Consider the following 12,118-nt stretch of genomic DNA (forward strand, 5'->3'; position numbering starts at 1 on the left):
TTGCACCTATTGCAATAAGCTTGGCCACACTCGTGATCCGTGTTATCAGTTACATGGGCGGCCTTCCCGCACTGCCCACGTGGCCCAGTCATCTGATCCTCAGTCGCCTCAGCCTCCTAGTTCCTCCACATCTCAGGGTATTTTCCTCACTGATAGTGAGTATGACGACTATCTCCGCTATCAGGCCACTAAGTTAGCTTCTGTTGCCCAGACTGGTAATGCTTCTGCTTGTCTTACCCACACATCTTCTCTTGGACCTTGGATTCTAGATTCTGGCGCTTTTGATCACATATCTGGTAATAAGGATTTTTTTTCTTTCTATTACTACTACCTCTGCCTTACCTACTGTTACTTTAGCTAATGGTTCCCAAACTATGGCTAAAGGTTTTGGTTTCACTCATCCTCTCCCTTCCCTATCTCTCCATTCTGTCCTTTATGCCCCTGAGTGTCCTTTTAATCTTATTTCCATCAGCAAAATAACTCGCACTCTTAACTGTTCTATCACTTTCTCTGATAAATTTGTGACCTTGCAGGACCGGAGTACGGGGAAGACGATTGGCATAGGACGTGAGTCTCAAGGCCTCTATCATCTCACCTTGACTTCACTTGCAGTTTGCATTTCCACTGATGCTCCCCTCTTCATCCACAATCGCTTGGGCCACCCTAGTCTATCCAAGTTCCAGAAAATGATCCCTAGTTTTTCATTTTTGTCGTCGCTTGTGTGTGAGTTCTGTCAGCTTGGGAAACATACTCGTGTCTCGTTCCCAAAGCGTTTGAATAATCGGGCAAAGTCTCCTTTTGAACTTGTCCACATTGATGTTTGGGGTCCTTTTCAGACCGCGTCTACTTTAGGATTTTAGTATTTTGTCACTTTCATTGATGACTATTCTTGATGTACTTGGTTATTTTTAATGAAAAATCAAGATGAGTTATTCTCTATTTTTCAGAAATTTTATGTTGAAATCCAAACCCAGTTCAATAGTTCTATTCGTGTGTTGCGCAGTGACAATGCCAGGGATTATTTTTCTACACCATTTACTTCATTTATGTTCCAACATGGGATCATTCATCAGTCTTTTTGTGCTCATACTCCTCAACAAAATGGGGTAGGTGAACGTAAGAATCGACATCTTGTTGAGACAACTCGTACTCTCCTTCTCCATAGTAATGTTCCTTTTCGTTTTTGGGGGGACGTTGTTCTTACAACATGTTATTTGATTAATCGTATGCCATCATCTGTATTACACGATCAGATTCCTCATTCCTTTCTTTTCCTTGACCAACCACTTTATTTCCTTCCTCTTCGTGTTTTTGGTTGTACTTGTTTTGTTCATATTCTCACTCCTGGACATGACAAACTTTCTGCCAGAGCCACAAAATGCATCTTTTTGGGATATTCTAGACTTCAAAAGGGTTATTGTTGTTATTCCTCTGAGACTCATCGCTATTTTCTCTCCGCTGATGTCACTTTCTTTGAGGAGTCACTGTTTTTCTCCACCTCTGAGTCTCTTTCTGTTTCTGAAGTCTTACCTATTCCCATTATCTCCCCACTTGATGCAGTGCCTTCTTGCCCACTTCAGGTTTATCATCGCCGTCATCGTGTCGCTGTTCCTCCTTCTTTGGCCGCAGTACTTGCTGACTCACCTCCTATCCCTTCGGCTTCTCCTGCCCCGGCTCTGCCTCCTTTTGCTGACTTACCCATTGCTCTTCGGAAAGGTTATCGATCTATTCGTAATCCTCATCCCATTTACAATTTTTTGAGTTACCATCGATTATCTTTACCCTATTCTGCATTTGTTTCTACTATATCTTCTGTTTCTCTTTCCAAGAGCACCCCTGAGGCTCTTTCCCATTCAGGCTGGCGACAGGCAATGATAGATGAAATGGCTGCTTTACACTCCAATGGCACTTGGGATCTTGTTGTTTTACCCTTTGGTAAATCTACAGTTGGTTGTCGTTGAGTCTATATAGTTAAGGTTGGCCCTGATGGTCAGGTTGATCGCCTTAAGGCCTGTTTGGTTGCTAAAGGCTATATTCAGGTTTATGGTTCTGATTATGGTGACACTTTCTCTCCTGTTGCCAAGATAGCTTCTGTTCGTCTATTGCTCTCCATGGCTGCTATGCGTTCTTGGCCTCTTTATCAGTTAGATATTAAAAATGCTTTCCTTCATGAGGATCTTGCTGAGGAAGTTTATATGGAGCAACCACCCGGTTTTGTTGCTCAGGGGGAGTTTGGTTTAGTGTGCAGGTTACGCCGTTCTCTATATGGCTTGAAACAATCTCCTCGAGCATGGTTTAGTCGTTTTAGTTCTGTTGTTCAGGAGTTTGGCATGTTCCGCAGTACAGCAGACCATTCCATTTTCTATCATCATATCTCTTCCGGACAGTGTATTTATCTGGTAGTTTATGTGGACGACATCGTCATTACAGGCAGTGATCAGAATGGTATTCAGAACCTAAAGCAACACATTTTCACCCACTTTCAGACTAAAGACTTGGGGAAACTCAAGTATTTCTTAAGGATTGAGATAGCTCAATCCAGTTCCGGTGTGGTTCTTTCCCAAAGAAAGTATGCTTTAGACATCTTGGAAGAAACCAGTATGTTAGATTGTAAACCGGTAGACACTCCTATGGATCCAAATGTCAAACTTATACCAGGACAAGGGGAGCCTTTAGGAGATTTTGGGAGATATCGGCGACTTGTAGGTAAATTGAACTACCTCACCATTACTCGTCCGGACATTTCTTTTCCTGTAAGTGTTGTTAGTCAATTCCTACAGTCACCATGTGATAGCCATTGGGATGCTGTAATCCGCATTCTTCGATATATCAAAAGCACACCAGGCCAAGGTGTGTTGTACGAGAACAGAGGTCATACCCAAGTTGTTGGTTACACAGATGCATATTGGGCTGGCTCACCCACAAATAGACGTTCCACTTCCGGGTATTGTGTTTTTATTGGAGATAACCAAATATCTTGGATGAGTAAGAAACAAGATGTAGTGGCCAGATCTAGTGCTGAAGCCGAGTATCGAGCTATGGCTCTGGCAACATGTGAACTCATATGGCTGAAACATCTTCTTCGGGAGTTGAGATTTGGAAAGGATGAATAGATGAAGCTCATCTGTGACAACCAAGCCGCTTTGCATATTGCATCCAATCCAGTCTTCCATGAAAGGACCAAACACATTGAAGTTGACTCACTTCATTAGAGAGAAGATCGCATCAGGATGTGTGGCGACTAGTTTTGTCAATTCAAATGATCAACTAGCAGATATTTTTACTAAATCTCTCAGAGGTCCTAGAATTAAATACATTTGTAACAAGCTTGGTGCATATAACATATATGCTCCAGCTTGAGGGGGAGTGTTAGATAATGTATAGTTATTTAGGTTATTTACTTTTCCTTTTCCTTTTCTTTGCTTACTGTATTGTGGGTCCCACTAGCATGTATATATATACCCAAGTCCAATGTGTATTCTTTACAGTTTTTCAATAACAATAATTAGAGATTCTCCCTTTTCTCTCTCTCTCTTCACAGACATCATTGTCATTAGTGATTATATTGAAGAAATGATGGCTTTACAGACTTACTTGGCAAAAAAATTCAAGATCAAGGACTTGAGCAAACTAAGATAATTTCTTGGAATAGAGCTTGCTCGGTCTAAACATGGGATGTACATTTCCTTCCAAACAAATATCCAAGATCTTCATCAAGAGACATATATGCTTGACAACAAGTCTATTAATACTCCAATAGATCCATACCATAGAATAGGAGAAAAAAAGGAAGAGGAGATTGCTGATAATGGAATTTATCAAAGGATGGTAGGAAAACTGATTTTCTTTTAACATATAAGGTCACACAGCCTATGCAGTAAGTGTTGTAAGTCAGATCATGCATGCTCCACTTAAATAACATCTTAATGATGTTTATAGAATTATAAGATATTATAAAGGAATACCAAACAAAACTCTTTTATTCCAATAAAAGAAAATAAAATAATGAGTTGAAATTAGAAGTTTATATGGATGCTGAATGGGCTGGATCCATGGTAGATAGGTGGTCAACTAATAGTTATTGCACCTTAGAAGAAAATTTTGTTACATAGAGAAGTAAGAAACAACCAATTAGTGTAGAGGTGGAATTTAGTGCTATTTCTCAAGAGGATGTTTAAATTATGTTGGCTGAAAATAATAGTTTCAGATTTGAAAGTTGAAGTGAAGGAACCCATGATGTTATATTGTGATAATAAAGCAACTATAAATATAGCCCATAATCTGGTGCATCATGATTGGACCACACTTGTGGAGGTTGATAAGCATTTAATCAAAGAGACACTAGACATAGGGAAAGTTGCACTCCCTATGTATCATCTTCGAAGTAGCTTGCAAATGTCCTCACAAAAGGATTACCTAATACAACTTTTCATTAGATTATCGATATGCTTGGGATGCAAGATATCTTTGCACTAGCTTATTAGGGAGTGTCAAAGATCTTGGGCGTTCTTTCTTAATAGGAAATTTGACAAATATCCAAGATCATGGTTAATTCCTCCTTGATGGAAAGTTGATAAATATCCCATGAATCGAGTCGTATATTATTTAGTTTCCTATTCTTATAAAGTTGATCTATGATTTACTACATAATTTGCTAACCTAGAAAAGTTGAATATATGTATTATTGCATTTCAAATAATGATTTTATACAATCTTGTAGCTGTTCATGTAAAACAGATAGAGAAAAACTAACCTTCTAAAATATTTGCCCTAAAATCAAGTATCATAATTACATAGAAAAAACAAGGAAAAAATAAGTAATTTCTTATAATTGAAAATCAACTAATAATCAACTATTAACTTTCCTATTCTATAAGGATTCTTAATTGATCCATTAACACTCTCCCTCATGTTGGTGAATAAATATTATCCATTTCTAGTTTGTTCGTGATCATTTGGAGTGCTTAACTTGGAAGTACTTTAGTCAAGATATTTTCTAATTTGTCCTTCCGTTGAAACATAAGGAACATAAATCAACCCGCTATCCAACTTTTTGAAAAAGTGTGCCAGTTTTCACATGTTTTGCACAGTCACGTTAGATAAGATTGTGTGCAACACCAATAGTTGACTTATTGTCACAATACAACTTCATCGTTCCTTCTCATTTAATTTTAAGATCATCAAGAATATTCCTCATCTAAAGAAACTCGTATATTCTCCATGCCATAGCCTTGAACTCTGCCTCTACACTAAATCTATAAATAACTCCTTGTTTCTTACTTCTCCAAGTAACCAAGTTTCCTCCTAAGAATGAACAATATCCTGATGTTAGACCTTTCAGCTAGGATTGACCCCACATAGTTTTCATCAATGTACACTTCCAAACTAAACTCCATACTCCTCTTAAACATAATACCTTTTTCAGGAGTAAATTTCAAGTATCGAAGAATTATATAGACTACTTCAAGATGACTTTCTGTTGGTGAATGCATAAATTGGCTTATGATGCTCATAACATAGGCTATATTTGATCTAGTATGGGATAAATAAATCAACTTTTCAACTAGCCTTTGATATATACATTGATCTACAACTACCTCCTCCTTAACATCATTAAGTTTGTGATTCTGTTCAATAGGAATGTCAACTGGCTTACATCTTAGTATCCTAGATATAAAAATACCACTCTTTTAATGTGTCAGTTCAATGCTCAGGAAATACTCTAATTCCTTAATATCTTTTATTTTAAACTTTGCAATTAGGTGTTTTTTAAGCCATTCTCTTTCCTCCAAATCATCTCTAGTAATGATTGTCATCCATGTAGACAATTAGGGTAGTAACCTTTCTTGAAGTTGAGTACATGCCAAAGAGAGTATTATCTCCTTGACACTGTTAGTATTTCATCCCCACCATGGCCTTAGTGAATCTACCAAACAATAATCTAGGAGATTGCTTGATTCCATATAGAGCCCTTTTTAGGCTACACACAAGGTTATTATTGAAATTCTAATTTAATCTTGGTGGAGCTTCCATACAGATTTCTTTCTCCAAATCACTATGTAAAAACACATTATCAAGTTACTACAAGGACCAACAAATATTAGTAGCCAAACATAACAAAATATGAACAATATTCATCTTCTTGGTAATCAACTCCATATGTTTATTTGTAAACATTAGCTACTAATCTAGCTTTGTATCTCTATAGAATCACATTTGTGTTGTATTTCTTGGTGAATACCTATTTACACTAAACTATCCTTTTTCCCTTAGGAAAATACATGTTTAACTCTGTTCAGGTACTCTCATTTCCTCACTCATGCCTTTTCTCATTTCTAAGTACCACTTGGATTGTTTTCGAAATTTCGATGGGATTTAGGTAACAAAGGAAGACTTTATGTGAACATGAAGTTTAGTTTTGAATATACTTGCAATGGAATGACATTAAACTACTAGATTTGTCTCCTTTCATCTGAAGGTTTGGAGATACAGTAGGTGAGATTGAAAGAGGCATTGATAGTTCAAGATAAAAAAAGATGACTTATCTTTTACTAAAGGTTCCTCCTAAGATAAGTTTTAGGACAAAACATTTAGTTTTCCACAAAAGGTGACATTTGTGGTTGTGAAGAACTTTTTGGAAGATGGGTGATAACATTTATAACCTTTTTTTGTTAGAGAATATCCTACAAAAAAATACACCAGGGGTCAAATATGCTACAATTTTGAGCATGAATATGAACAAAGGAGACACAACCAAACATTTTAGAAGGGAATTGATCAAAACCATCAAAATCAAAGAAAAACTTCAAGAAAACGATAATTAGAGATTGATGATCCAAGACTCTAGAGGGTCTTATGTTTATTAGGCATGCAATTGTTAAAACTACTCTTCCTCAATAAGACTTGGGCATATTATTTTGAAATAATAGGGTTTTTGTCTAAAAGATGCCTATTTTTCTGTTTGCAACCTTGTCTTATGTGGAGAATCATTACAAGAAGATTGTTGAGTAATGCCTTTTTCATGGAAAAAATGGTGATAAAACCTAATTAAAATATTCCCTCTCATTTTTTATTTGAATCCCAAACTAGTTATTAATCATTTTGTGGAATATAGGAAACACACTGTTCACTTCATCTTTATTTTTCAACAAATACAATCAAGTGACCTTAGTGCAATCAAAATGAAAGACAAACAATCGTGATCTAGAGACATTTAGGATATAAGAAGGATTCCACGCATTTGTATGAATCAAAGTAAATGGATGAGAAATTTTTTTATTATTCAATTTAAACAAGACCAATGACGTTTGGCCACTTCATAGACTTCACAATGGAGTACATTGATATCCAAATTTTGGAATAACAAAGGGAACTTTTTTCTCAATAAAAGAAATGGAGGATGTCCTAATTAGAGGTGATGTAGCTGAATGTGGTCTTTATTAGATGAGAGTTTTCTGAAAAATAAGAGTGTTTATCACCACTTCCACTACTAGCTTTAAGAAGGTAGAGCCCTTCCTGTTCTTTAGCATGTCCAATATTCTTCCATTTAAGTTGGTCTTGAAACACACAATGGGAAGGGAAAAATGTTACATTGCAATTTAAATCTTTGCTAATTTGATAGATTGATAAAAGATTGACAATTGTTTTGACATATGTAACATTGACTTCAAGGAAAACGATGGTGACAAATTTATTGTTCCCTGACAAGTTATTGTAGCTAAAGTACCATAAGTTATTTTAATCTTTTTATTTTTGGGACATGGATTGTATGTAGAGAAATGATGTGAAGAATTTGTCATATGGTCAGTAGCTCCTGAGTGAACGATTAGGAACTTGAGAAACAATCTTTTGAGGCACTAAGAGCATGAGAATCAGAATTCTTAAGTGTGCTAAAAAGCACGGACTACTTAGGTTTTTAGTTATGAGAGGAGATTTCTAAATCAGTCAATTTCCTTTTTATTGAACACTCCAGTTTCAGAATTGTTCTTTACATTCTCTTGGCAAGTTTCTACATAATGAACAACAAAATACTTGTCCTCCTCATTTTCCAATTCATGTTCCTTAGTTGTCTTTGTTTTGGCTGAATGACTAAGGTTTGCTATGAAGCTTTGAACACTTCTTGGTGTGCCTTAGCATTTTGCAGTAGTTGCACCACAAACCATCTTTTTTAATAATTGATTTGGTTGCTTCTATTTTCCCAAATTCTATAGTAAGTCTATTGTAGTTATTTTGCAACCCTTGATTCATAATTGGCACTCCATTTTTCAGTTTAGCTGTAACTAGTGTTAAACCTTCGGTGGATGGATTATCAAGCATTAGTCCGATATCTTTCCTTCTTTATCATTGGAAAAGACTCCTTTCCTATGACTTTTTTTTTTGATAGATAAAGGAAATTCATTAAAAGCCAAAAAGGCTAAAGAGAGTATACACGAAGTATACCAAGATACAAAGGATCAAGAAACAAAAGGTTCTGACCCTTACTTGGTGGCTAACCAGTTTACAAAATCAAACAACGATAAAGTATGATCCTCAATATACACCCTAGCCCAATTCACAAAAGTGTACAAAAAAATGGATTTGATATCTTGGTCGTTTCTTTCCACATCATCGAAGGCTCTTCTATTCATTTCTTTCCAAATAGTCCACATTAGGCAAAGGGGGGCAGTTTTCCATGCTTTCTCCCTTTTCTTGCCCACAAAAGATCCATACCATCCCAGGAGATTCCTTTTCACAGAGGAGTGCATCACCCATTGTACCCCAAAAAGGGAGAAGGTTAGATACCATAACATTTTGGCCTTCTCACAAAACAGGAGAAGGTGATCAGTAGATTCCTCATTTTTACACAAGAAGCACCTGTTGGGGATGTTCCAACCAAATCTCTTTAGGCGATCAATGGTGAGTAGTCTGTTCCAAGCCGCCTCCCAACCAAAGAAACTAACCCTGGTTGGAGCCCAAGACGTCCAGATAGTACTAGCTGGGAAGGGGTGGTTGATGCCCATTGAGAGTGAGCTATAAAAACACTTAACAGAAAAGGTCCCATTCTTATTTGCTTTCCACCTGAGTGAGCCATCCACACCTCTTCTAATAGTCAAAGGATGAAGCTTGCTTAATAAGTTTTCCACTTCCCCCACCTCCCAATCATTGAGGTGTCTGTTAAAACGAGGTCCCCAGCTATCCCCAGCTCCATTTTCCTCCCAGGCCTCAGCAACCAAGCCTTCTTTGTTGACTGAGAGATTAAATAAGATGGGAAAAGCTTATTCCAGAGATTGATTTTCACACCACAAGTCCTTCCAAAACTTCACTCTGGTGCCATCCCCTACAAGGAAGCGGGAGTGAGATCGAAAGTTTTCCCAACCGTTTCTGATGGCCTTCCAAACACCCACCCCATAACGATCTCTAACACCTTTGGAGCACCATCCCCCATCCTGAAGGTCGTATTTACTAGAGATAATTTGCTTCCAAAGGGACTCGTTCTCATTGGCAAATCTCCACATCCTTTCCTATGACTTGAACACGAACCTGTTCATATTCCACATAAAAGACCAACTAAGAATTCAAAGATTTTCTTTGTTTCTACATATTTCTGTAGCATATCAACTTTTTCACTACACTTCCTCTTGATATTCTGGTAATGGCCTAACTCTAGCCATAGTCTCTTCATTGTATTATAATACATTTTGACATACATGATACCTTGTTTGGTAGTCTTTATTTTTGTCTGTATTTCCTAGACTTGGGTAACATCTTGAAACTTGGAGTACATTTGTCGCACAACTTCCCAGATTTTCTTGGATGTGAACAAGAACAAATAAGTGTCACTGATCTCAGGTTGTATAGAATTCTAGCACTAGAACATAATCATTGAATCTTCTTCATCCCAAACATTAAATTTGGGATTGTCACTATTAGACTCTAATTTGATTAGATGGCTTAGCTTTCCTTTACCTTTCATGAAGGTTCAAACCAATTGTGACCAAAGGAGATAATTCCTCCCATTTGGTCGATAGGACGCTTGAAGATTTTGATACTTCCCTATAGGATGTTGAGAAACCACAACACAACCCAGTTGTTTACCTTTTTTTGACATGGTCTGTTGAGTATGAGGTAAATCCATAACCACATAGAATGGTATGAAAAAAAACGATGAGCATGGTTCTTTGTTGATTGCAATGAAGGCTGACAGTTGTAGAACTCTTTGAAACCAAGCAATAACCAAAGAATGAAAGAGCCTAAAGCTCTAAAACCATGAAGTTGAATATACGTATTGTTGAATTTTAAATAATGAATCTATACAATCTTATATGCATTTATATACAATAGAAAAATAAAAACTAACTTCCTAAAATATTTGTCCTAAAAATCAAGGAATCAGAATTATATGGAAAAAATAGGAAAACTAAGTAATTTCCTAAATTTGAAAATCCCTTTAACTTACCTATTCTAGAAGGATTCTTAACTTATCCATCAACACCTAGAATAGGTCATTTCCTAATTGTATGATGTAAGAATAATTTTTTATCATATTTCTCTCTCTCTCTCTCTCTCTCTCTATATATATATATATATATATATATATTCTTGTACACAGTTATTAAAAAAAAAGGAACTATTTTTCTACAAAATGCATATAGTTTTTATGTCTAAAGCATTAACGAAAAAGTAAAACTATTGTCGCAACTCTATATGCTTGCATTGTTCACACTTTTGCAGTGAGGTGTTGCTTTCACCTTACTCCATGAGTGAAAGTAGTGGGGAATTTTTTGCAGGCCTTTCAGTTCTTTTACTTAGGTTTTAGTTAATGATTGAGACCAGTCTAATTTAAGGGTTAGGATTAATTGTTATTATGGCTTTTATCTCCTCTATGTGAGTGAAATTAAGTATTTGCAGCTTTAAGTTTAGTCTGAAGTGTATTCTCTCTTGTCCTACTTCATCTTCTTATCTTTCTGTTTAAATTCTGCAATTATAATTCAATTTGTTGTTTGGAACGAACTCCTGTCCTCAAGAAAATAAGACAGCAGTCACAATTGCTAATTCCTTCTTAAAACCTCTAATCAATCCTCTTCTTTCTCTTGTCCTACTTCATCTTATTCTTTTGTTAATTTTCTGCTATTATAATTTGATCTGCTGTGTGGAGTGAACTGTCTTGGTGCAAATGAAATAGCTCCCCCTAATGCTCTATATATATATATATATTTTCAACCAACTCCTGAACAGTTTCAATCCATTCTGTATCAAATCCCAACCTTAATCCCTCAGTATGGTGCCAGGTCTTCTAGAAAATGGCCCTACATTGCACATTGTTTAGGAAATTGCTAACTGGTCAAACTTATCTATTCGAATTATTGAAATTATGTTGGGTAAAAGGGAGTCAATAGTGTGTGTTTGCATGAGTTTTATTGAAATACAAGTTTTTAATATCCTTGATTCATGTTTGTGATGGTCCGGCCAAATTTAATTTAGATCAGATTTCCTAATATTGTCTTTGTTCTTTCTTAGGCACAATCATCCAAAACAACAGAAGAAGATGATTGTCATGGCTTCCCAACTCTATGTCCTGCAACGTTTAATATATGGTACCGGGTACTGGTAAGGCATATTTTGTGGTCTTATGATGTTTACTGAGTTTGTTTCTTGGAAGAGACATTTACTCAAGTTGATCTTATCTGTAGCATGAAGAGAACCTTGCTATTCTTAACAAGTTGGTAAGCTGTACTTTCTTTTTTTGCATCTTCCGAGATTATAGATGAGCTAGTGAAATATTTCTTGGCCAAAGGATTAGAGTCCTAGTTCTCCTTCCTCTGATCAGGTTAAGGAAGTAGTTCACTCGGAGAAAAGCAGAGCTGGTGTTCAACTTGGCACTGTAGAAGAACTTTTGATCAAATTACAGAAGTCAGCGAATGTGCTTGTATCATTAGTCAACATGTGCAGGACTCAGGACAAGGTTGATTACTGAACGGTGGTGCATTATTTTCTTCGCATTGGTTTTTGACTTGGTTTATTTTTGAAGGTTCAATTATATTGGAGTGAGAAAAATGTTAAACATTATACAGGTAGCTGTGCATGCAATGGCTGTCAAGTATGGTGGGAAGTTTGTGGATTCCTTCCTCAAAGGTATGTA

General features: G+C 36.4%; 1 protein-coding gene across 2 annotated transcripts in view; it reads left to right on the forward strand.

Annotated features, from left to right (window-relative positions):
- The window catches only part of LOC100248975 (uncharacterized), a 32,276-nt gene that overhangs the window by 18,885 nt on the left and 1,273 nt on the right, over positions 1-12,118 (forward strand). For both annotated transcript variants that reach the window (XM_010658783.3, XM_010658784.3), the window contains exons 24-27: positions 11,497-11,586; positions 11,670-11,702; positions 11,807-11,941; positions 12,051-12,111. In XM_010658783.3, coding sequence (XP_010657085.1) covers positions 11,497-11,586; positions 11,670-11,702; positions 11,807-11,941; positions 12,051-12,111 — 319 coding nt within the window. The remainder of the gene's footprint in view (positions 1-11,496; positions 11,587-11,669; positions 11,703-11,806; positions 11,942-12,050; positions 12,112-12,118) is intronic.

The sequence above is a fragment of the Vitis vinifera genome, chromosome 12 (assembly GCF_030704535.1).
Source record: "Vitis vinifera cultivar Pinot Noir 40024 chromosome 12, ASM3070453v1".
Taxonomy (NCBI): domain Eukaryota; kingdom Viridiplantae; phylum Streptophyta; class Magnoliopsida; order Vitales; family Vitaceae; genus Vitis; species Vitis vinifera.